Source organism: Leopardus geoffroyi, chromosome A2 (genome assembly GCF_018350155.1).
Source record: "Leopardus geoffroyi isolate Oge1 chromosome A2, O.geoffroyi_Oge1_pat1.0, whole genome shotgun sequence".
In the NCBI taxonomy this organism is placed as follows: Eukaryota; Metazoa; Chordata; class Mammalia; order Carnivora; family Felidae; genus Leopardus; species Leopardus geoffroyi.
The window spans coordinates 15,400,878-15,426,385 of NC_059331.1; the positions used below are offsets into that span (position 1 = coordinate 15,400,878).

At 51.2% G+C, this 25,508-nt stretch overlaps 1 protein-coding gene and 1 long non-coding RNA gene across 11 annotated transcripts in view; one reads left to right on the plus strand and one right to left on the minus strand.

Annotated features, from left to right (window-relative positions):
• LARS2 (leucyl-tRNA synthetase 2, mitochondrial) overlaps nt 1-24,983 on the plus strand; it is a 193,748-nt gene extending 168,765 nt beyond the window's left edge. For 3 of the 10 annotated variants that reach the window (XM_045492605.1, XM_045492604.1, XM_045492611.1), the window contains 6 exons: nt 2,220-2,297; nt 4,712-4,868; nt 5,676-5,787; nt 17,862-17,989; nt 20,486-20,641; nt 23,754-24,983. In XM_045492605.1, coding sequence (XP_045348561.1) covers nt 2,220-2,297; nt 4,712-4,868; nt 5,676-5,787; nt 17,862-17,989; nt 20,486-20,641; nt 23,754-23,956 — 834 coding nt within the window. In that variant the 3' untranslated portion in view covers nt 23,957-24,983. Of the gene's footprint in view, nt 1-2,219; nt 2,298-4,711; nt 4,869-5,675; nt 5,788-17,861; nt 17,990-20,485; nt 20,642-23,753 lie in introns of those variants that run through there. The other 7 variants (XM_045492608.1, XM_045492610.1, XR_006715808.1 and 4 more) reach the window with 6 other exon arrangements.
• Nucleotides 22,726-23,443, minus strand: LOC123605559. The gene is made up of 3 exons (XR_006715810.1): nt 23,335-23,443; nt 22,964-23,041; nt 22,726-22,853 (listed from the first exon to the last, which is right to left on the minus strand). It is a non-coding gene; the product is annotated as an uncharacterized LOC123605559 (long non-coding RNA).
• Nucleotides 24,984-25,508: the final 525 nt, after the last annotated feature.

Genomic DNA, 25,508 nt, shown 5'->3' on the forward strand with positions numbered 1-25,508 from the left:
CTAGACGCCCGGCAGAGGGGGGACTTAGGCGCCCAGGCACTTTGTCACACGGCATCTGTGGGAGCTCTTGTGGCTTCACTTTTGCACACACACGATTTGTTCGTGTTACCTTCTTAGAGAATAATATTTTATTGTCCAAGCCACCGTTATTTTATTTTTCCTTTTCTAAAGATTTTATTTGTAAGAAATCTCCACACCCAGCGTGGGGCTTCAACTCCCGACCCCAGGATCAAGAGCTGCGTGCTTTACTGACCGAGCCAGCCAGGCGCCCCTGAATTCATTTTAAAAGATGCTTCACTGATAGCAAATCCCTTTAAATGTTTTATCTAGAAGTTTGCTACAACACCGTGGCATTTGCCTTTTTAAGAACTTTGTGGAAAGAAATGTCACATGTCTTTGAAAGAAGGCATTTAGGAGATCCAAAGGCATTTTTTAGTGGGTACGAGACACCCCAAATACTCCTTAGGCTGAAGTTTTTCTTTTCTTTTCTTTTCTTTTCTTTTCTTTTCTTTTCTTTTCTTTTCTTTTCTTTTCTTTCCTTTCCTTTCCTTTTTTTCTTTTCCTTTCCTTTCTTTTCTTTTCTTTCCTTTTTTCTTTTTTTCCTTTCCTTTCCTTTCTTTTCTTTTCTTTCCTTTCCTTTCCTTTTTTCTTTTCCTTTCTTTTCTTTTCTTTTCTTTTTCTTTTCTTTTCTTTCTCTTCTCCCCTTCCTTCCTTCCTTCTTTCCTTCCTTCCCTCCTTCCCTCCTTCCTTCCTTCCCTTCCTCCCTCCCTCCCTCCCTTCCTTCTTCCCTCCTTCCCCCCTTTCCTTCCTTTCTCCCTCCTTCCCTTCCCTTCCCTTTCCCTTCCCTTCCCTTCCCTTCCTCCCTTCTTTTCCTTTCCTTTCCTTTCCTTTCCTTTCCTTTCCTTTCCTTTCCTTTCCTTCCTCTCTCCCTTCCTCCCTTTCCTTCCTTCCTTCCTTCCTTCCTTCCTTCCTTCCTTCCTTCCTTCTCTTCCTCCCTCCCTCCCTCCCTTCCTTCTTCCCTCCTTCCCCCCTTTCCTTCCTTTCTCCCTCCTACCCTTCTCTTCCCTTCCCTTCCCTTCCTCCCTTCTTTCCTTTCCTTTCCTTCCCTTCCCTTCCCTTCCCTTCCCTTCCTCCCTTCTTTCCTTTCCTTTCCTTTCCTTTCCTTCCTTCCTTCTCTCCCTTCCTCCCTTTCCTTCCTTCCTCCCTTTCCTTCCTTCCTTCCTTCCTTCCTTCCTTCCTTCCTTCCTTTCCTTCTTTCCCTTCCTCCCTCCCTCTTCTTTTTTTCTTTCTTTCTTTCTCTCTCTCCCTTTCTTTTCTCTCTTTATCTCTTTCTTTCTCCCTTTCTAGAATTGCTGATGTGAACTTACAAAGTCAGCCAAGGTCACTTTTCCGGACTCTGGTAACTGATGACATTGAAGGCACAGGGTTTTCATGAGGCTCTGGGTCCAGCATGGTCTCATTCGGTGACACTTCTTCAACTTTTTTCCCGTCCCCTCTTCTCTAGTGCAGAGAAGCAGAGCTCACGGAATTGAATTCCATGATGTGAGTGGTGCCTGAATGATTGTTTTCATACCACATATTTCCTCTCTGGATCTGGCATGTTCTTCGGTTCTGTCAGATCATAGAACTGGGTCACTTAAACAAGTTGGAAACTCTTAACATCCTTAGATGTGTTGTTTTTCTATATTCTTGGCCATGGTCAAAATTGAAAAATGCACCACAGGAAGAAGCTGACAAGTCCTATTAGTGTTTTTATGTTGAGTCCACATTTGAAAATGCAAAACTCACCTTCTCCTGTCTCCTAATAACCTTTATTGTGAATGAAAGTCATGGAGCCACAGAGGAGCGACATCCTTCACCCCATCTCCGGTCTGCTGTTGTTTTGAGGCCTCCTCATCAGCGGGTCCTGCCTCCTGCTCGGCTCTTTAGCAGCGTTTAAAGTCCCCACTGCGAGGACCTGCACGGCCCAGATGTGGGGGAGCGGGACGTGCTGAGTAGTGGAAACGGCATTGACCCCGATTTAAAAAATCTTTGTGCCGATGAAACATTATCGTGATTATTCGAGACCGTGAATCCATTTGTAAATACCTTTGCAAGCTTCATGCAGGTCACATTTTTGGGGTCGTCCGTTTGTTTTGTCGTTGTCGTGTTGTGCTGGTTTTTGGTGGAAAGCTTAAAGAGATGTTGAAGAAAGTGTATAATTGAACTTCTACCGATAGGTGACCGCCCATTTCACAGAGGACTTCTCACTGAACTCGGCAATCTCTCAGCTGATGGGATTCAGCAATGCCCTCCTGGTAAGTGGCCCTCTTGTCCTCATCTGATAGCACAGGAGGGCAGGTGGCTTCCCGCCACATGCTGAGGTGGCCTGCAGGGTGCCGGGTTGCGGACAGAGAGCAGCACCGTGGTATCATCCCCTCGGTGTGGCTCTCTTATCTTAAAGGAGCATTTTTTTTCCCCATAGTCACAACCTAGTTTTAGAGCTGGAAGGTTCTTTTTTTTTTTTTTTTAATGTTTATTTTTGAGATGGAGAGAGACAGAGCATGAACAGGGGAGGGGCAGAGAGAGAGGGAGACACAGAATCTGAAACAGGCTCCAGGCTCTGGGCTGTCAGCACAGAGCCCAACGCGGGGCTCGAACTCACGGACCATGAGATCATGACCTGAGCCGAAGCCAGACGCTCAACCGACCAAGCCACCCGGGCGCCCCTAGAGCTGGAAAGTTCTTAAAGATGGGCCCAAAATAACTTTAAAAAAAGGGAGGGGGACACCTGGGTGGCCCAGTCGGTTAAGCGGCTGACTTCGGCTCACGTCATGATCTCACGGTTTGTGGGTTCAAACCCTCCTGCATCAGGCTCAGGTTGTGGGTTGAAACCCCCTGCAGAGCCAGCTTGGGATCCTGTCTCTTCCTTTCCCTCTCTGCCCCTTCCCCCACTTGCGTGCTCTTTCTCTCTCTCTCTCTCTCTCTCAAAATAAATAAACTTAAAAAAAAAAAATTCTTTCACCCAACCACTCCCCTCCCTCCTGCCCCCCCCACCATGGTTTGCCTACGAGGACCTGACGCCCAGGGAGGTTAGATGACGTGTCTGGTCGTTTAGTGACAAATCCATGACTGCATAAAACTTACCATTTTTAGTGTGTTAAAACATGCCACGTTCAAAGGTAGATAAAAACTGGGGAAAACATTTTATAACAAAAATATCGGACATAAGGCTTAAGATTCTCAATATATAAAGAGCTCTTCGCATACGAATATGAAATACCTAACCTAAAAGCGGTCAAAGGATGTGAAAGGAGGTAATTCACAGAAGGTAAGATAGAAATAACCCGTAAACTTGGCAGAAAAAAGTATTTGCCTCACTAATTATCGTGAAATGCAAATTAAAAACGCGGTGCTATTTTTTTTTTTTTTTTTTTTGCCTATCAAATTTGCGGAGACTTTTTAACATAAAGTCTGTGCTATTACAAAGGCACTGAGACCATGTTACATATCAGCAGTGGCCATGGTTGATGTAACTTCTCCAGGAAGCGCTTTGACTTTGAGGTCAGTAGTCGTGCAGTTGTTTATGTCCTTTGATTCAGGGGTGCCCACTGGCCAGTGACTCACAGTCACGGAGACCTAGAACCCCAGCTGTCCTCAGAAGGGAAAATCGGGAAATGACTCCGGTCGTATCAATGAGAAGGAAATACACCACCGCCATTCACACTGTGCTTTCCAGGAATACTTAGTTTCAGAAACTGTTCGTGATACAACAGCAAGTAAGAACACACGATACAAAAGTGTCTATGTGATAAAAACTCCAGTCAAGCCAAAGGGTATATGGGCAGATGTGGAAAGTCCCGTATTTTTGCATTTTTGGAGACCGGGATAAAATACATCAGTTTTCTTCGGGGTTGGACAACGCATGAGTGATTTTGCGTTTCCGAAATTTTCTTTGCCGAGTGTGTGTGATTTTTTTAATTGGGAAAAAATGGCAAATATTATAGAAAAAAGAAATTAAAAATGAAATGCCTACTCGCTGACCGTTCCATCTACAGCCCTTCTGGTTGACTCTCTCTGTACCCTCACCCGTGGAATTAGATTCCAATCTCTTAGGCTGTTTTGCAAAGATCATAGAGGCATGGTTTTTTTTTTTTTAATGTATAGGGGCACGTGGGTGGCTCATTCGGTTGAGCATCCAACTCTCGATTTCAGCTCAGGTCATGATCTCGCGGTTTGTGGGATCGAGCACCGCATCGGGCTCTGTGCTGACAGCATGGAGCCTGCTTAGGATTCTCTCTCTCCCTCTCTGTCCCTCCCCGGCACAAGCCTCCCCCCCCCCCCATATAAATATATAAACATTTTTTTAAATGTACAGTATTTTGTGAGGGGCTTCTGGGTAGCTCAGTCAGTTAAGCATCCAACTTAGGCTCAGGTCATGATCTCTTGTCTCGTGGGTTCAGGCCCCACATCGGGCTCTGTGCTGACAGCTCAGAGCCTGGAGCCTGTTTCAGATTCTGTGTCTCCCTCTCTCTCTGCCCCTCCTCCATTCGTGCTCTCTCTCTCTCTCTCTCTCAAAAATAAACTTAAAAATTTTTTTTAAATGTATAGTATTTTTGGCCTCTCTCTACCTAGCAAAATATATATCATGGGGGCTTCCTACTTTTAATTTTAGCAAACATCATAAAATTAAACCAAAATTGTGTTTGTCACAATTGTTTTGTGAACATAGACTGGAGTGCCACCACCTCGCCAGGCTGGTTTTTATCGGGACTCGCCCAGCGTGCCTCGACAACCGCCAGCCTCTGGGAAACTCAGTGATGTCCTTCCCCACAGCCACGTCGGGATGGCCCCTCTCCTTCCCCGCCGTCCTTGGACCACACTCGCCAGTTCACACCCTGCTTTGCTCACCACCGTCCCTCCCCTGCACCCTGTGACACCCTTAAGTCCTCTGTCACTTGTCTCCCCAGTTGATAGTAAACCCCTTGAGGGCAGAGACTGTACCTTTCTGGACGTTTTATCCCCAAAGTCCAGCATAGGGTAGGTACCCCGTAAATTAGATGGGCGCGTGGCTGGGTCACCTGGCTAGCTGCACTGCAGGAAGAAACTGGGTGTTTACAGTAACTGGCAAAGCTGTTTAATAGAAGGAGGACCCCTGAGACCCCCGAGGGGGCAGAGGGACCCCTGTGCTAGACATTTGCACAATGCGAAACCCGTGAGCAAGCCCGTGTGCATGTCTCACTGGCTCCGAAGCACCCGGGAAACCCAGCAGAGCAGCTAGGAGTTGAACTCTGATTTCAGACAAAGCTGGATGCTCGTGGGAGCTACGTTGCTTGGTTAACCACCTACCTGGGGGCAGGTTACTCTCCCTCCATGACCCTTAGCTGCTTCATCCGCCAGGTGGGGGAAAGAACACTGCCCCCCAGCGGTAGCTGTAGGAATCAGATGAGTCAGCCTCAGACTTTGGGCGTAGTACGTGCTCAGTTAAGAGTGGTGTCTTTGCTGTTGCTGCTGCTGCCCTCCTTGTCATACTAGGGTTAGATGGGGGACATTCTTCATCCAGAGCAAACGGATGGCCCGGAGGATTGCTGCTTGCCTGCCTGTGTCTCTGGACTTCAGATACATGGATGGCCTTCCTTCCCCAGGCTTATTCTGTGTGCCTCGGTGTTCTCACATTGTTCTTTTCTCTTCCCCAGCAAGCCTCGCAGAGAGTCGTCCTCCACAGCCCCGAGTTCGAGGACGCTGTGTGTGCCCTGACCGTGATGGCTGCCCCGATGGCCCCTCACATCACCTCGGAGCTCTGGGCAGGTAGGTGGGCGTGTCCTCGTCTGACCCGTTACTGCTAACCAGGATGTGCTCCAGCCTCTTCTTGAACACGACCCGGGGCTCAGATGTCCTCAGGCGTGGGGTCCGACATTTGGCATCCGTACCTGGGACCCCTCTGTCTTGTAGTGGGAGTGGTGGGACTTCTGCGTGGTCACCCCCGCCAAAGGGGAGGACACTTCTCCGCTTCGGCACTCTGTGCCCAGACGAATGGGAATATTGGTGTCACCACGGAACACTCTCTCACAACTCAGTATCCCGCTCTCCCTATACCATGACCCCATGTTATCTTTTTAAGGTGGAAACTCGGGTTTAGTCCCACTTTATGGATGGTGAGCAGGGCACCTGGAATTATGGTTGCGGATCTAAACCTTAGTCGCTTAGACGGGGATTCAGGCTCTCCAGCAGCCCATTATTGCTGAACTGGGCACCGAGCCGTGTCCCCCTGCCCGAGGCTCAGGTGAACCAGCTGCGGAAGCCTCTGCCCCTCCCGCCCCCCTTGGAGGTCCTAGTTCTGGAGCCTTGGGAGTGACTGGAGGGCCTGTTTTTTAACCACCTGCTCGGTGATTCTGATGTGCGGGCAAGCGGGGGACTGTGGCCCTCTGCTGTTAAGACCTGGCCCTCACATGAAAGCTTAAAGTAGGACCTCATGCACTTTTCCTCTCGTAAGGCAGCCCCATGAGAACGTTTTTCAGGGCCCATTGGTCATTCTCAAAGGCTATCACTAGAAACACTTATGTCCTCTCCTTTTAAGAAATAATTTAGGGGCGCCTGGGTGGCTCAGTCGGTTAAGCGGCTGACTTCGGCTCAGGTCAGGATCTCGCGGTCCGTGAGTTCGAGCCCCGCGTCGGGCTCTATGCTGACAGCTCAGAGCCTGGAGCCTGTTTCAGATTCTGTGTCTCCCTCTCTCTGACCTTCCCCTGTTCATGTTCTGTCTCCCTGTCTCAGAAAAAAAAAAAAAAAAAGTTAAAAAAGAAATAATTTAAACATTCTTCACACTAAGCTGCCTTCAGCAGTTAATTCTTTCTTTTCCTTGTACTCATCTCTATTTTTTGTTAATTTTGATACGGGATTACCTCTTCAGGTGGTATATGAGGTTCATCGTGGGTTCCCATTTTCGATTTTTGGACACTTAGGCCACTTATAATTATACAATATCGTTTTAAAAGTTGAACAGCTATGTTTGTGTCCACATGCAAAATCATTTCCTTACAACACATATCTAGACACAATGCTTGCTCTGAAGGGACATAAAATACCCCTTGAGATCGAGCGCAAGCGGGAGGGGGGCAGGGGAACGGAAGCGGGCCCTGTGCTGACAGCCGCGAGCCCGACGTGGGGCTCGAACCCATAAACCGTGAGATGGTGACCTGAGCCGGAGCCGGATGCTCCACCGACTGAGCCACCCGGGCGCCCCAAACTACTAAGGCTTTTGAGACGCATTTTCAGATCAGCTTCCAAAAATTCTGGAGCGCTGGCGAAGCTGCTCGGACGAGAGCATCCGTCACGATTCCCGGTGTTTTGCAAGGACTTTGCAGTGCCTCTGTGGTGAACTCATCCCGCATGCTGGAACAGCCCCGCCTGGGCCCACTCCGTCCCCCGGGAATCCTGAGTGACACCCTCGCTGAGCCTTGGCTGCCTCGAGGGTGAGCGTCGGGGCCGCACGCCTTCCGTGGCCAGTGTGGGTGGTTAAGTCTTAGAGGGGCTCGGGCCCCCGGGCCTCGGCCTCAGTGTCAGAGGCCTAGTGTGGCCTACGGGGACGGACTCAAGAGGGAGTGTGCGGCACAGGTCGGCCCCCCCTACACGGGCTTCCTCCGATGAGGTTTCCCCGGGTTAGCAAAAAATTCACTTCCGAGTATTTCCGGTTTGAAAACGAGGCACATCTGTCAACATTTTGATTTTTTTTTTTTTAACCCGTAAACGTTTTTCATGACTGCATTAATTGTCCACAGGCATGACTTTGGTAACTGTTCCAGTCACGTGTCTAACACTCGTTCCCATCATCCACTGTGGACGATTCTGTGCGTAAATCTGTGTTCCCGCTTCAGAGGATGTCCTTGAAGCGGGAAGGTTAGGAATGTTTTTAAGACTCTTGATGTATGTCGCCAGATTATTTTCCTGAAAAGTTATCCCCGTTTCCACTCCACGCCTGTTTTTCAAGCGTATGTTCTGTTTCACTGATTTAATTATTGGATTTTTCCATACGGTTTTAACATCTGGTGGGCTAGCCTCCCTTCATTTCTTTTTTATAATTTTTTTAGCTCCTCTCACCTGTTTTTTCTTCTCAGTAGAACTCTGGTATAATTTTTTTAATGTTTATTCATTTTTGAGAAAGAGAGAGACAGAGCACTAGTGGGGTAGGGGCAGAGAGGGAGGGAGACACAAAATCCAAAGCAGGCTCCAGGCTCCGAGCTGCCAGCACAGAGCCCGACGTGGGGCTCGAACCCACAAACCGTGAGATCATGACCTGAGCTGAAGTTGGACGCTTAACTGACTGAGCCACCCAGGTGCCCCTGATTTTATTATTAAAATGCTTGGATCTTGATTGAAATTTGGCTAAACCTGGAATTCATTTGGGAAGGTCTCCCATTTTTACCCCTTCCAGACTTCCATATGGTCTGTCCCTACCCTCCCCCGTTTTCTTTAAATTTTATTTTATTTTATTTTATTTTATTTTATTTTATTTTATTATTTTTTTTTTTTTAAGTTTATTTATTTTTGGGACAGAGAGAGGCAGAGCATGAACGGGGGAGGGGCAGAGAGAGAGGGAGACACAGAATCGGAAACAGGCTCCAGGCTCTGAGCCATCAGCCCAGAGCCCGACGCGGGGCTCGAACTCACGGACCGCGAGATGAGATCGTGACCTGGCTGAAGTCGGACGCTTAACCGACTGCGCCACCCAGGCGCCCCTTTAAATTTTATTTTTAAGTATTGTCTCCACCCAACATGGGGCTCAAACTCACAACCCTGAGATCAAGAGTCACACACTCTACCGACTGAGCCAGCCAGGCACCCCTGCCCTTGTCTGGCCCTTTATTCTAGACTTCCTTTGTGCTGAGTCAAGTTTTGTAGTTTTTTTTCATGTAACTCCTATGCATTTTTTTTTTTTAAATGTTCATTTTTGAGAGAGCAGGAGAGGGGCAGAGAGAGGGTGGGGGGCGGGGCGGGGGGGGAGGACAGAGGATCTGAAGTGAGCTATGCGCTGACAGCAGAGAGCCTGATGTAGGGGATGTGGGGCTTGAACTCACCAACCATGAGATCATCACCTGAGCTGAAGTCAGATGTTTAACCAGCTGAGCCACCGAGGTGCCCAGTCCCATGCATTTCTTAAGATTATTCTCAAGTGGGTTTTTTGTTGTCGTTGTTCTTGTATTTTGTCTACGCTCTTGTGACTGGAATATTTTTTCTTTTACAATTTTTGACTGGTAATGGCTGGCATGTAATTTTTAAAATTTATTTGCGTACTTATTCTCTGACCCAGATTCCCTTCCAATTTCTCATACGTTGTGTAAGGGCTAAAATCCTCTTAGATTTTGTAGGATGCTGTGATCAGCAAATAAGGATAAGTATTGTCTTCCTTTCTAACGGTTAGAAAGGTCTCCGTGTGTGTGTACGTACTGCTTAGAAAACCCTACAGGTCGTTCAAGAATGCTGGTGCCAGACAGCCCTGTCTCACTTCCAGAAGGAAAGGGAACTAATGCGGGGCTCCTGGTGGCTCAATCAGCTAAACGTCCGACTTCGACTCAGGTCATGATCTCACGGTCTGTGAGTTCGAGCCCCGCATCGGGTTCTGTGCCGACAGCTCAGATTCTGGAGCCTGCTTGTGATGCTGTGTCTCCCTCTCCCTCTCTGCCCCTAACCCACTCGCATTCTGTCTCTGTCTCTCAAAAATAAATAAACATTAAAAAAAAATTTTTTTTTTAAGCAAGGAAACTCACGCTTCCCTCTTGGGCTTGATGTTGGCTGTGGGTTGAGGATAGATATTCCCTATAATGTTAAGGAAACAGCTTTCCGTCCTTGTTTTCCAGAACTGATATTAGGAGTGGGAGCTGTATTTTACTTAACATCCATTCTTCCAGTGTTAAGGTGTTTGTATCATTTCCTTTTAACTTCCCCCTCTGCCCCGTTGATATGACTTAGGTCCAGTTAATCGATTGCCTAATATTAAGCTCTCCTGGGATGGATTTCTCTTGACCGTGGTGTCGTGGACTTTTAATGTACCGTTAAATTCTACCTGCTAGAGTTTTATTTAGAAATTGGCCGTTATTCTCCTGAGGAAGACCAGCCTTTCTCAGTAGGCGTGGTCAGGTTTAGAAATGAGGGTTTCACCGACTTCCCCCGATGAATTGTGTTGGTTTCCTTCTGTGTTTTGCCTTGTCTTAGACTCTAAAGGATGAGTCGTTTGCCCGTTCTTTGCGGAATAGACAGAGTGCCCCGAAGGGAGTTTGGTACAGGCCCTGCTGTGCTGTTGCCGTATTATGCAGCCTTTTCTTATCTTCTGGGGAAGGAAGCCTGGCTCTTCCATTTAGCATTGGCGGCCACATTACGTTTTTTAAATGGCGTGCTGTTCACTCTTTCCTAGTCTTCCTTTGCTCTAAAGCAAACCAGTCTAACTTGCAATAAACTCCCTCTTATCCTGGAATATACATGTCTCTTTCTTTTATCTTCTTTGTCCCGCATTCTCTGTTTTCCTCCCTCATTTCATTTCTCCCACAAAAGAGTAAAGTCAGTGGGATTTGCTGAAACCCCCTCCTTGGGTGCCCCTTCAGTTGCATTGCGGGGTGGTGGGGGAGGGGGCAGACGGGATCTACTCTCCCCAGGGCCCCCTCCCTACCCGGCAGGTCTTAGGATACGAGTTTGCACCGTGGGGGTGGCCCTGCCAGTCTGTCCTTCAGCTATGCGACAGGATCCTCAACAGACATATGCTAAAGTATTAGGATAGAAAGGCCTGTTCTAGACCTTGCTCCATGATTCTCCCTACACAGCACACGTGGCTTTTGTGAGCTGTGTTGCTTTTGTGAGCTGTGTTACAAGTACGTATAGCTTGAATCTTAGTTTTGCTACAGTGTTTCATTCAGTCGGTTTATAGAGCATGTATTATGTGCCACGCTCCGTTCTGGGGCATCTGTGGGAGAGCTGGCGAGGCCCTTCTAGTTAAGGTCTTCCCTCAAGCTTTACAAATTCATGGCAACTAATTGTGTTTTTGTTTTTGTTTTTAATGTTTGTTAATTTGTTTTGAGAGACAGAGTGTGTGTGTGCACACAAGAGCAGGAGAAAGAGAGAGAGAGAGAGAGAGAGAGAGACTCCCAACTGGGCCCCGTGCTGTCAGCACAGAGCTCCGCGCGGGGCTCAAACCCACGAACCGTGAGATCATGACCGGAGCCGAAATCAAGAGTCAGACTCAACCGACTAAGCCACCCAGGTGCCCCCTAATTTTGTTTTTTTTAATTCAAAGAAGTAATGGGAAGCCTTTGTCCGGGCTCTCCCCCTGTGTGTGTGTGGCCCCCTCTGAATGAGCAGCAGGGGCCATAACATGGTCAAGTGAGGAGTCCACACACCTGGTGTGGCACTCTAGTCATTGACTCACAGGCTCGGGTCAGGTGCCCTCAGGAGAGAATGGAGATGTGACCCCTCCCTGGCCCTCCCAGAACTAAAGAGGGCCAGCGTCTCCAGGTGTGGGAAGTCCTTTACAGATAGAAGCCCTGTGTCTCGAGGAGCTTCATTATTGTCATCTCACACCGCCGGTCATTCTTGAGCCAAGGCTTTGCACGGTTTTCACACACACGTGTCTATTCTAGAAAACTCAGCTTCCACGTTGGCTTCAGGTTTCATTCCCACATCTTTGGAAGGTAACTCAGAATGGCTATAAAAGGGAACGCGGCGAGGGGCGGGATGGTCAGAAATGGCCATTTCCCAGAGTTCCCTAGAGAAGCAGATTTTCACAGGACAGGTTCTCTCCCAGAGAGCAGCAGAATTGAGACCGGTCCCCTAGGGGAGGTCCGGAGCCTTGTGGGCTAAGTGGCCGCCATCGCTGTGGATAAAAAGGAAACATTTCAGAGGAGCTTGAATAGTCCCCTACCAGTCCCTTCAAGAGCCAGTGAAGACCTTCAGTAGGAAACAGAACCAATGTCTTGGCAGTGGGCGAAAGCTGTAACAGGATGAGGAAATCTTTTTTCCTTCCTGAAGTTTTGGATCTAAGAAGCCCAAGACACCACGTCTGAATTTACACAGTTCTCTTTTGTGTACCATAATAGGGTATTGTCCTAATCCAGACAGGGGGTGGTGGCTGCTCGCTTAGGGAAATTTTGTATATTTGGAGTCACTGATACTGTTTCCAGACGAAGGACCCAAGGTTTCCTTTGGTGGTGGACAGTAAAAAGGCAGAAAGTCACCCACCAGGGAGCTTCTTGGTGGTACTCTGGTTGGAGATCTAATTTCATCATCCTGAAAAATGACTTTTTCTAACTGCCAACAGCGTGGATGGATCCCAAGGGGATTATGCTGGGTGAAAAAAGTCAATCTCAAAAGGTTATATACTCTGAGTCCATTTATACATAACGTTCTCAAAATAACTAATTTACAGAGAGAGAAAACACAGTAGTGGTTGCCAGGGGGTTAGGGACTGGGCAGAGGGGGTGGTGGCCATGAAAAGGAGAACACAAGGGGGCACCTGGGTGGCTCAGTCGGTTGAGGTCAGGTCGTGATCTCACGGTTCATGAGTTCAAGCCCCACATGGGCTCTTTGCTGACAGTGCAGAGCCTGCTTGGGATTCTCTCTCTCTCTCTCTCTCTCTCTCTGTCTCTCTCTCTGTCTCTCTCTCTCTTTCTCGGCCCCTCCACTCATGCTGTCTCTCAAAATAAATCAATAAGCTTCAAAAAAAAAAAAAAGAATTTAATCTGACACTAGAACTCCATGCATGTAGTCCGTGAAATGTGTATCTGTTTCTATGCAGATGTTGGCATTCTGTATCGACACTTACGGGCGGGCGTACCCGTTCTTTTGTTTACCAGCCACATTGTGTCCCACCCTACGAAGGCTCTGTAAGTCATTTGGGTGGTTTTTCTTTTGCTATTTTTTGTGCTGCTTTGGGGTTAGCCTCTTGTCCAAACTACAAGTTATTTAAAATGTGGCGGTAAGCTCTCTGTTTCTGTTCTTCTGGCCGTTTTTGTGGTTGCACAGGGAGGTTTCTGTCTGGACTCCTGCCTCAGGCTTTACCTTGTGGGAACTTCAGGTCTTTCATCAGCACCTTAATTGTGAGGTCACAGCAAGGTGACACTGTGCCCCCCCCCCCCCCCCCCCCCCCGCTTAGGCGTTCCGAAGTAACTCGCAACCCTCAAAACCCCAGGCTGCCGCCACGAATCCATTTTTCCTCGTAAAAGTGACTGTAAAATAGTGTAGTGTAGCATTTTGCCACACGTATGTGTTTTGTTCCTCAATTTCAACAAAATTACAAATGTACAAATCGTGTGTGTGTGTGTGTGTGTGTGTCCGTTGTAAAGGAGAGTAAGTTCTCACTGATGGTCTGAGGGCATTTTGCATACGAATACGCATGTGCGTGTCAGCATCGTTATTTCAAAAGAGTCAGCAGGACCCCTTCTGTGGGCAAAAGCCAAAATCTAGCGGCATCACATCCTGTCCATTTCCTTGGAATCGCCAGGGCTGGATGAGGCTCGGTGGGGATCAGAGGCCATGGAGTCCCCAAGCCCACCCTTACGTGTGTGTGTGTGAGAGCGCGGGGCCGGGGTGGCAGCCGGCCTGGTGACAGCCAGCAAGAGAGGCCGCCGGCCACAGACACCGTGACCGCCCCAGCACTCGCTCCCGGCTGCCACGGCGGCGTGGCGACCTTGCCAGTGCTCCGCGCACGAGAGGAGGCTCGGTTCAGCTGTTTCGGTCACTTGCCTGGAAGGTCAGCGACGACAGCTCTCCCAGAGGAGGGGTCGGAAGGGGGTGGGTCGTAGGCAACAGCCAGCCCCCACGTGGTAGCCTTGTGCTCCACAGCCTTGACACTTCCCAAAGTGTTCAGACTTTGTCCAGGTGCTAACCCAGAGGCCAGCTCTCAACCCGGGCTGTGTCATGTAAAGAAACCATTGTTTTTGCTATGCAAATGTTGGGTATTTTTACCTCCCTAAAGAGTAGAGAGGCAAAAACGGGGCCTAGAACCCGCCGCCGCCCGGAGTTTCTGTTCCTCCCCGCTGAGCAGGATGGCCCCACCCCTGTCTATAGGGAAACCTTGGCAGGGACCCAGGCTGCTATAAATAAGCATCCTGATCGCTCCAGGAAGGCCGGGCTTCCTCATTTTTTTTTTATTGTGGAATTTGTAACAGCTTCTGCCCAGAACATTTGTGTCCGAGGCCCTCTCATCTCCTAGGCATCCTGTACAATTACCATGCGGAGGGTCTGGAATCCGTCCCGCTGCAGCTGGGTCACAGGACAAGGCAGACCGGGCCAGCCTGCTAAAATAAAGACGTGATTATCTCCCTCCTGTGACCTCTGTCTTGTATTTAGATAGGAGTCATAATAGCACCCCTTCTGAGGAGCAAGCAGGAAGCTCCTTTCGGCTTCGGCCAAGACGCACATCTGTCAGGAATGGAGTAGGTCCATTGGCAAGTGCTGGAACCCCGGGGCACAGGGGCCAGCTGGGCCCCAGGAATACATCTTTGATGCCGCTCGATTCTCAGACTCTGGCAGGCGTTCACTTCCCTCAGACCGACTGGCAGCACGGGGTTACAGCAAGAGTGCCAGAGAGTAAAACATACAATAAGCAACACATAAGTGCGCGATAGCAGCACAAGAATCACGACAGAGGTGCACGGAGTAGAATGGGTCAGCGCCGCTCCAGAGTGAGCCGTGGACCCGGGGCCGGTCTGGGAACCGGCTGTGACAACCCACGAGGAGATAAGCAGCTTGAGCTTACAAGGTGGATCACCTCTGCCTCTACGCACACATCGGGGGGTAGGCCGACCAGTTTCTTTCAGGAGCACGACCCTCTCGAGGAAGCCACACGTTGGTCCACGCTCTGGCCGAGCTCCACCGAATCGCGGACGGCCACTTTGAGAGCTACTTGTAAGAGCTTTGGAGAATCCAGAAACCATCCCGACTACAGGGTATTGTAAAAGAAAAATCACAAACCAATAGGGAAGGGGAGGTTGACTCTGCCAACCAGGTTTGGAAACTTGACCGTGTAATGTTCTTTCACATCACCCACAAAAGAAGGCACAGCTGATTCAACGGGGAACACAGAGAAACCCTACAAAGAAACCAGAAGAGGGGCACCTGGGAGGTTCAGCCAGTTAAGCGTCTGACTCTTGGTTTCGGCTCGGGTCACGATCTCACAATTTCGCGAGTTCGAGCCCCGCGTCCGGCCCTGTGCTGGCAGTGCTGTGACTGCTTGGGATCCTCTCTCTCTCTCTCTCTGCCCCTCCCCCACTTGTGCTGTCTGTGTCTCTCTCAAATAAGTAATAAATTTTAAAAGGTAAAAAAATAAAAAGACAAAAAAAATTAGAAAAAAACAGAAGAAAAATCTTGAACTGATCTCACAGTGTGGGAAACCTTGATTTCAAAATACCCTTTCAAATTACTGAAGTATTCAGTGTTTTTGGTAGAGAATCTGTAACCCATTAAAAGAAAAAGGGCCCCTGGGGAGCTCAGTCGGTTAAGCATCCGACTTCGGCTCAGGTCTTGATCCCGTGGTTCCTGAGTTCGAGCCCCGCATCGGACTCTGTGCTGACATTTCGGAGCCTGGAGCCTGCTTCGGATTCTGTGTCTCCCTCTCTCTCTCTGCCCCTCCCCCACTCACGCTCTGTCTCTGTCTCTCAAAAAATAAACAAATGTGGGGCACCTGGGTGGCTTTGTCGGTTAAGTGTCCGATTTCAGCTCAGGTCACGATCTCACGGTCCGTGAGTTCAAGCCCCGCGTCGGGCTCTGGGCTGATGGCTCAGAGCCTGGAGCCTGTTTCCGATTCTGTGTCTCCCTCTCTCTCTGCCCCTCCCCCATTCATGCTCTGTCTCTCTCTGTCTCAAAAATAAATAAACATTAAAAAAATAAATAAATAAACAAATGTTAAGAAAACATTTTTCAAGAAAGAAAGATCACCTGTGCTCCCACGTCCCAGATACAGTCACTGCTGGTATTGTGTTCCATTCCCTGTGACCTTTTGTCCGTTCGTATAAACATTTACTAAAACTGGAGTCGTGTTATGTGTGCTATTGTATGCCATCCTTTCCCATGAAATTAATCACTATTTTATTTATTTATTTAAATGGTTATTTACTTTTGAGAGTGAGAGAGAAGGAGCGCACACATGCGCAGGGGAGGGGCAGAGACAGAGGGAGGGCAGGAGATCTTAAGGGGGCTCTGAGCTGTCAGCACAGAGCCCGACGCGGGCCTCAAACTCACAAGCCGTGAGACCGTGACCTGAGCTGAAGTCGGACGCTTAACGGACTGAGCCACCCAGGCTCTCTAATTAATTATGATTTTATTTTTTTTATTTAAAAAAAAAATTTTTTTTTAAACGTTTATTTATTTTTGAGACAGAGAGAGACAGCATGAACGGGGAGGGTCAGAGAGAGGGAGACACAGAATCTGAAACAGGCCCCAGGCTCCGAGCTGTCAGCACAGAGCCCGACGCGGGGCTCGAACTCACGGACCTCGAGATCATGACCTGAGCCGAAGTCGGCTGCTTCACCGACTGAGCCACCCAGGCGCCCCTCTAATTAATTATGATTTTAAAGTAGTGAAACAAAAGGAATACAGAACTCCATATACAGCATGATCCTGATGGTAGTGGGGTGTTTTGGTGGGGTTGGTTTATATATATCCTAGCCATTAAATACATTACTGTCTTCCCAAACAAGAAGCTTAAAAAATGCTGTCCAGATGAACATGATTTTCTTCTTTATAGTCTGACCTTTTCTGCCAGGAGCGGGCATTACTTTTGCCACGGGGAAAATAAAACGTCGTCGGTCCCAACACAGCGTTCCTGCACAGCGTTCCTGGCACACTGGTGTTGGTGGGATTCATTCCCTCTGTGTCAGAGCTGGCTTCAGACCATTCACTGAGGCATGGGCTCCTCCCTCAAACGCATCTTCTGGGCTCAAGGCTAATGACGAGGAGGAGGTGTGCAAGGGCCACCCCCGGAAAAGCCAATCACAGCGTGAGGAATGCCGGCACGTTCACGGCCATCCCCCCCCCCCCCCCCCCCCGTCCAGGGCCCGCCACCAGGAGGACGAGGAGGCGGTCAGGGTGCGGCCCCACTGGTAGTGCCCAGGGATCTGCTTTCTGACGCGTGTCTTTCCTGCACGTTTGGGGGCCTCTCTTGTGCTCATGAGATCGGCAGCGACTTTGCAGGCCAAGCCTTTCCTGCTCAGAAGCCCCCAGCTGAAGTCCCCGGGCAACCCTGCAGGTGTGGAGCCCGCCTGTGCCTGCTTTGGGGCCGCAGCACGACGCGCTCTGGGACGCAGACTTGTGGGCTTTGATTCCTCACCGCCTCCTCGGGTTCCACCCACCCGAGCCAAGGCCAGCTCTTTCCAGTTCAGCCCTTGGCAGGAGCCCCTCTCGAGAAGAGGTCGAGCGTGAAGGCTGAGATCCCTCTGAGAAGGTCGAGAAGGAACGCCGTGCTGTTCTCAGCATGTGGGCTCCAGTGATGATGAGTAAAAGGACCCGGCGGGAGGGCCTCGCGGACCACAAGTAATCACAGGCAGGAAAGGAAGCGAGCACAGCTCGTTATTTTGGGATCCGCTCTCAGAAGCACAAAGACATTCCTTCATCAACAGAACCGCAGAGACCAAGGCAGATCAGCGGCCTTGTTGTTCCCAAAATGCACACTTTAGAACCACGTGTCCACCCATCTTTACAGCTCTGGGCGCTGTTGAAAATAGTTGGGGGGGGGGATACCCATAAACCCAGGCCAGAGTAGGTGGGGGGGCACCTGGCAGGCTGTGAAAAAGCCATAGTGCGGCCTCAGGCAGCTCCACGCCGGGCTGTGCCGGGGCGAAAGCGACTCCCCCTGCCCCCCCGTGAGCCCTGCGTGTTCAGTGACCCTCTGTGCCTTGGCATTGCAGGCCTGCAACAGGTGCCCGGGAAGCTGTGTGCCCACTATGCCTGGGACGCCGGTGTGCTGCTTCAGGCGTGGCCGGCCGTGGACCCGCAGTTCCTTCAGCAGCCCGACGTCGTGGAGATGGCCGTCCTGGTGAGTCTCTCCCGCAGCCCCAGAGTCTGGGAGTCTCCCGGCCCCGCGCGAGACCCACAGCCACTGCCTGGGCCTTTCCAGCCTACCCCGCCCTCAGCCTGACCGTCCCACCCGTCTTTGCTTTGCACACTTCAGTTTTGAGGTCACCGCATACCAAAAGCTTGTGAGCATAAAATACTCAGGGCCCTCCAGGGGTTAGAAAGTGGAAAATAGAACCCTGTCCTGCGTTACAGGTTCTGATCGTCTTGTTCTCCAGCCGTGTTCCAGTCTCCTCTTCCGTCTGTTTCGTTCAGCTGCTCTTGGTTCATTTAGGGAGGAGGGTGAGAGTGAGGAGGTGGGCAGAACAGGAGCACCTCACTGAAAAATCTCTTTCAGAAAGGCTACATCAAATTTCTTTTGGTGGGGGGGACGCCTCGGTGACTCAGTCAGTGGAGCTTCCAACTCGTGATCTCAGGGTCGCGGGTTTGAGCCCCGCATTGGGCTCCGTGCTGGGCATAGAGCCTACTTAAAAAAAAAAAAAAAAAAAAAAAAAAAAGAATTTTTGTTTTGGTAAATTGCATCATTGTAGATACATAAAAGACATTTTTTATTTCAACCTTTTATAGAGCAGGTAACTCTAATAGTTTATCTTTTATATGATTGTTACATATGTAAGCTGATGTGGCTGAGCTGGGGGACCTCTTAGCACACACGTCTCTGAACCACGTATGGGGCCAGGTCATTCACATCCAAAATCGAAGTAAACTCTTCTCACTCAGTGAAGTAGACGTTTCCATTCTCAGTGTTTGCAGTGGAGAAATCAGAGAAGTTGGTCGCCTTGCCCGGGTGTATTGATTCATCAGTAGTTCTCACGTTACCATCAGGCACAGTGCTAGGCTCTGGGGATACAAATCAAACAGGACACACAGGGTCCCTAATACCTACAGAGCTGTAAGCCGAGTGGGAGAGATAGGAAAGAGAAAAAGGAAAGAAAAATATTACTGCAAATTGTGAAAAAGGCCATGAAGACATCACCCAGGGGCTGAGGGAGAGCACAGCCTCCCAGGGCCCCGGTCTGCCAGGCAGGTGCAAACCCTGCCCTTCTGTGTCTGTGCAAACCCTGGGCCCAGCAGGTGGGTGGATGTGTGGAAAAACGGCTTCATGCAGGAGGCTCAGCCCCTCGGAAGCCACTCTGTCTCCACATCACCTCCCCTGGCGCTTGGTTCCGCGCTGACCCCTCTTTGCCTCCCCCACGGAGAGGAGGACATGGGCCTGGCCTGGAGGGCTTCTTCCAAAACTCTCAAAGTCAAAAACAGCTCTGTGGCACACAGAAGCCGTTTCTTCTTTACCTTAAGTAATGTCTGTAAGAAAGATCTCAGGGCTCCTGGGTGGCTCAGTCAGTTAAGCGTCCAACTTCGGCTCAGGTCATGATCTCGCGGTCCGTGAGCTCGAGCCCCGCGTCGGGCTCTGTGCTGACAGCTCAGAGCCTGGAACCTGCTTTGGATTCTTTGTCTCCCCCTCTCTCTGTCCCTCCCCCACTTATGCTCTCTCTTTCTCTCTCGAAAATAAATAAACATTAAAAAAAAATTTTTTTTTTTTAAATAAGAAAGATCTCGTGGGCCCCTGAGAACACGTCCTCCGCACATTGAGAAATGCCAGCTTGAGGAACTGGAGGTTTAGCCTATGCAGTATCATTCCACTTTGATCACTGCAGAAAAGAAATTTCGTTTTGGTAATTGGAGAAATGATTTCAGATTGTCGTTGAAATGAAAACTCAGAGTTTAAAATGTTTACAAATGGGACTCCCTGCGGGTCTACCCAACTTGAGCACCTCGGGCTCGGGGCACCGGGCCATGTGACAGACCTCCTGTGGAGGCCTGCGTTCTGTGTCCGTGTGATCTTGACTGGCGCCCCTGCTGGAAACGGGAGCTGAGTACCATGCAGTGTAATTTCAGCGTGATTCGGTCCGGCTCGAGTTCTCGGTGCCCACGGCATGCAGGGCCGTGCCCAACACTAGGGATACTGAGCCCAGGGGCACCGCCTTCTCTCCATGCAGCGTGGCACCCACGAGGGACGGTCTAGGGGGCACACAAATGCCACACACACACACACACACACACACACACACACACACACACAGGGAGTTTCTGGAGACCCAAGGTTAACACGTGGAGCTTGGGAGCGAGACTCTCCTGCCCGTAAGTCTCCATCTTACAAGATACTTCCATAAGCCTCGGTTTCCTCAACGGCGAAATGGGGGCCACACAGTGGCTGCTCTGTCTAGTTGTTGAAAGAATTAGATCGGATGACGCCAGGAGACGCTTAGCTTGCTTCTGGACACACTAGTGACAAAACCCACTAACAAGCAGTGAGCACCGACTACGGGCCAGGCACTGCCCGAAGAACTTTCGAGATCCTGACTCATTTACCCCCACACAGCTGCCCTGGAGCGGGCCCTGTTTTACCCAAGTCACATAAGTGACTAAATGACAGGCTCCTGCTGGTCCTGCTTGCTAGGTGCTCGTGTCGGGATCACCGCTTCGCACAGTCAGGGCATTGACGGAAGGGGACGTGGGACCTTGGCTGTAAAGAGGAGCAGCATTACCCTAGTGCAGAAGAGGTTGCCTGGTCGGCAGAAGCAAAGGGGGGAGCGCCCTCGGGGACATTGGGACGGTGAGCCACGGAGGGGGGCTAGAGCACAGGCACAAGCAGGGCATCAGGGCTGGGGACTGGCAGGGGGCTGACCAGGGGGAGAGAGGATCCATGAGGTCATCCCGTCTCCACTTGTGGGGTGGGGCCTCGGGCAGGTGGCTTCACTTCTTGTGCCTCGGCTTTCCCATCCGTACAATGGGCACGCAGTGGTCCTGCATGTACCTTACGAGGCTGCAGGAGGATAAGCAGGTTTGCTCGGGTGGATTGCGTAGCCCAGCGCCTGGCACAGAGCGAGAGCTCGGTCGGCGGGGGCTTTCCTTGTTTTTCGCTGTTGCGGGGCTGCCTCCGTGTCAGTGAGTGGCCGTGGGTGGGGCGAGGGCAGTGCTCATGGTTTCCAACTTTTCAGTTGGAAAAGTCCAAGAGAACAATGCCGAGGCCCCCGCCCGAGGCTGTGGGTGATGGGGGTGGGGGGGGGGCAGTGGCAAAGATGGAAGGGGAGAAGCTTGTGAAGCCACCAAACAGAGACCAAAAGATTCTTCTAAAGTCAAAGAGAGCTTCTTCCCCTTTGGGCCCCTGAAGGCCAAGTCCGGGGGCATCTGATGTCCATTTAACTGGTGCCTCATGCCAGGAGGTGGAGCATGATAGAGACCCACCCACCGCGAAGGGACTGCCCTGGGTAAGGCGACTCAGGGGAGTCCCAGGGCTCCAGAAGCCATGAGAGGGTGCCTGGGGCCGTGTGGGAAGGCCTGCTGGGTTCAGGGGAACGATTCACCTCCCCAGACAGGCCTCACCAGAGGGGCCAGCCCCCAGGTCCCCAGGGAAGCCCTGGGTCTGGAAGTAGGGTCATTGTGCCGAGCACATCCCACACCGGCCCCTTCCATCGTGGCCGGGAGTAAGGAGGCATAAGGCTTAGTGAGCTGGTCCCTTCGGACAGGTGATCTTCCTCAACAGTCCGGAAGATTCCATCCTTAAAGAGAAAACTGAAGGTCCTGCGGCATGTGAGTCCAGGCCTGAGAGTCAAGCCTGAGTCTGTCTGCGCAAAAGCACACGCTCTCTCGCTTGCCCTGGGCCCCTCTTCCCTGGGTAAGATCCAGAAGCAGAAGCTGGAGCTGTGTGACTCATTACCAAGTTCTGAGAAGGCCGTGTCCGGGGCCCCCAGGACTTCACGGGGGGCACGGCTTTGGTGTGACAGGGTGGGAGGTCTCGGTCAAAGCAAGCACAGGGCGGTGGAAGAAGGTAGCTCCCGATGGCTTAGAAACGAGAAGGCGGGTGGTGGGGGGCACAGACCTTTGAGCAGCAGCCCTAGCTCTGCCGTTTTAGGACACCAAAACCCTGCGTCCAGGAGACTCACGCTTTTTCATTTTACTTTTATTTTTTATTTGTTTTGAGAGAAAGAGAGTGAGCGGGGGAGGGGCAGAGAGAGAGAGAATTCCAAGCAGGTGCCACACTGTCGGCACGGAGCCCGATGTAGATAGAGCTCCAGCTCTTCAAAACACGAGATCACGACCGAAGCTGAAATCCAGAGGCGGACGCTTAACCCGGCTGAGCCACCCCCGACCCCGAGACTCACACTTTTTAGTTGTTCTTTTTCAATGTTTATTTATTTTTGAGATGGTGAGAGACAGAGCATGAGTGGGGGAGGGGCAGAGAGAGAGAGGGAGACACGGAATCCGAAGCAGGTTCCAGGCTCCGAGCTGTCAGCACAGAGCCCGACGCGGGGCTCGATCCCACAGACTGCGAGATCATGACCTGAGCCGAAGTCGGACGCTCAACCGACTGAGCCACCTAGGCGCCCCTAGACTCACACTTTTTTATATATTTTTTTTTTTTCAACGTTTATTTATTTTTGGGACAGAGAGAGACAGAGCATGAACGGGGGAGGGGCAGAGAGAGAGGGAGACACAGAATCGGAAACAGGCTCCAGGCTCTGAGCCATCAGCCCAGAGCCTGACGCGGGGCTCGAACTCACGGACCGCGAGATCGTGACCTGGCTGAAGTCGGACGCTTAACCGACTGCGCCACCCAGGCGCCCCAACTCACACTTTTTTAAGAGCCACGTTTTTTTAATTAGTTATTTGTTTATTTATTTATTTATTTTTAAGTTTATTTATTTTGAGAGAGACAGAGACACTGCCAGTGGCGGGGGAAGGGCGGCGAGAGAATCCCAGGCAGGCTCCGTGCTGCATGCAGGGCCCAATGCTGGCCTCGAACTCACAAACCTCGAGATTATGACCTGAGCCGAAACCAAGAGTTGGACGCTCAACCGACTGAGCCACTGGATGGAACCAATCCCAGGCACCCCCCCCAAAAAAGAACGATATTTTAGAACGTTTCAGGACGTACTATTTTACCATATTTGGCCCCCGCGCAGTGATACAGGGTGATGCAACCAAGAAAAATGCCACCGAGTTCTACATAAATCTGAAAAAAATGAGGCGGGTGATTAGGGACACCTAATAGGCTTTGGTCGAAACTTCAGAGACTATTCCTGGTAACTTTTCATAATACAGTGACTGCATTTTCCCGATAAAAAAAACCAGGAGCATCAGTGAAAGAGGAGTTGAGTGTTCTTACGGGAGCAGTGGGCTTGGGGATTTGAAGCATGGCTGTTGAGAAGCCACCAGGGCTGTGAGAGCACTTTCCCCCGTGCCCACATCAGTTCATATTTGCTGTGAAGTTTGTCCGTATTGAAAAATCCTCAGTGAAATACCCACCGACGTCTGCAACCGTACCGGCCCCTTCTCGGCAAGGAGAGTTAAAGCGATGTGGGCCCAGGTTCCCGGTCGCCGTGCCCGGGCGCCCCCTTTAGACAGGAGCCAGGCCCGTGACAGGGAGGTTGCCTGCCTTCCGCACGAGCCGGCCCACCCGCGGCCTGGGTAGAATCCTGGGTGACACAGCCCTTCCCCACCCCCGGGGAGCAGCTGAGGGTGTGTGACCTAACTTCCTGCGCAGCTGGGACGGGGCCACGCTCGGGAAGCACAGGTGCACTGGCCGCAGGTGCCGGGGGCCCCCAGCCTCTCCCTGCCCGTCTGGGTGTGTTGGGAGGCTGGGCACGGACGCCACCCCTCCGCGGGGAAGGCGCCTGCCACTCTCAGGACTTTTCCTCATCGCTTGTCTCGGCTTCTCTCCTCAGATCAACAACAAAGCCTGCGGCAAAATCCCCGTGCCCCAGCGAGTCTCGAGGGACCAGGACAAAGTCCACGAACTCGTCCTCCAAAGCGAGCTGGGTGTCAGGCTCTTGCAGGGGCGAAGCATCAAGAAAGCGTTCCTCTCCCCCAGAACGGCCCTCATCAACTTCCTGGTGCAGGACTGACGGCAGGGAGGAGGAAGGGGTAGGGGTAGGGGGGCGCTGGCCCAGGGTGGGGAAACGACGGATGTCTTGAACGCTCACCCTCGTCCTCTGACGGACGGGTATGGGTGGCGAGCCTCTGTGGCGGGGCCTGGTGCAGGGGTGGGGACGGGTGTGGGCAGAGCAGAAGGACTCTCGAAGGCGGAGGGGTGGGGCAGCCCCTGCAGGTGGAGGAAGCCATCTGACCCCGCGCGAAGCCACCAGAGGTACGGCCGGGTGTCTGCAGGAAGGCGAGAAGAGAAGTGAGAACGCACGTGTGCCTCTCGAGCAGCCTGGGAGCTTCTGACCCCCAGAAACTGCACGGCCTTCAACGCACCCCGGGAACGGGAGGGCGAACTGAGGACCCACGCACGGTATTTGGGTCGTGTCCAAATGCCCAGATTGTGGCGTAGACGCTGCGGTCTTCAGAAGCCACTAGGAACCAGAAGGCAAGCGGGGCGGGTTCCTCTACAGGTGTCCCCGCCTCCTGGGGTGAAGCACCACTTCCTACCCTCTCTCGGGGTGCGACATTTGGTGCGCAGTGAGGCGGGACCACGCCGGGTCGGACCTCATATGGAACCAATCGCAGGGCCTACCGCGGCCCCGCGCGGTGTCTGCTCATGTGGGCCCCAGATGCCACCACCGCCGTCGATGTGGCCGCCGGAGCCCATCGTGAGAAGCGCGAGCTCGCCACGGAGGAGTGGCCCAGAGCCACCGGGTGTTGCCTTCTTGTTCAGGCCGCCACCGTCTGGCAGCCGGGGAGGCGGCTGGGGACGGACCCCTATCGTTGGTGTCATTAGGATAACCGGGTCCTATGTGATGTCAGCAATTGGGTGCTCTGAGCAGAAGCAGCCAAAGCCACTGATTAACATTTAATGGGGAAGTGGAGGAGAATCTCGCCATTTTGTGATCCTGAAAATCTGTATTTGTTTTCTGATGCCATTTTTCTGAGGTAACCTCAGATGAGGTAGCCTGCAGTTGAACAGCTAACAGATGACTTTTTTTTTAACGTAATAAAATGTTTGTCATGTGCGACTTTGGGACATATGTGTGATCTTGGAATAGCCACCACATTCCAGTTCTAGGAATTAATCAGGAACAGACTGAGGTATTCTATCATCGTCGGAAGCCTTGGCCGTATGCCTGACTCCACATGGAAAGTTCTAAAGCGAGGTACGTGTAGAACTTACAGACATGGCAGACAACACAGATTCAGAGATACGAGTAACAACCGTTAAGTTACTGGTTCTTGAATGTGGCTCAACTGAATATGTTTCTGGTCCCCGTTAAATCAGAAATTCTGATTTAAGTGGTCTAAGGTGCACTTGGGCATCAGGGAATTTTAGAAGCTGCACGGGTGATTCTTTTTTATGTATTCTTTCAGTGTTCATTTTTGAGACACAGAGAGAGAGCAGGGGAGGGACAGAAAGAGAGGGAGACACAGAATCAGGCTCCAGGCTCTGAGATATCAGCAGAGAGCCCGACGCGGGGCCCGAACTCATGAACCACGAGATCATGACCTGAACCGAAGTCGGAGGCCTAACCGACTGAGCCACCCAG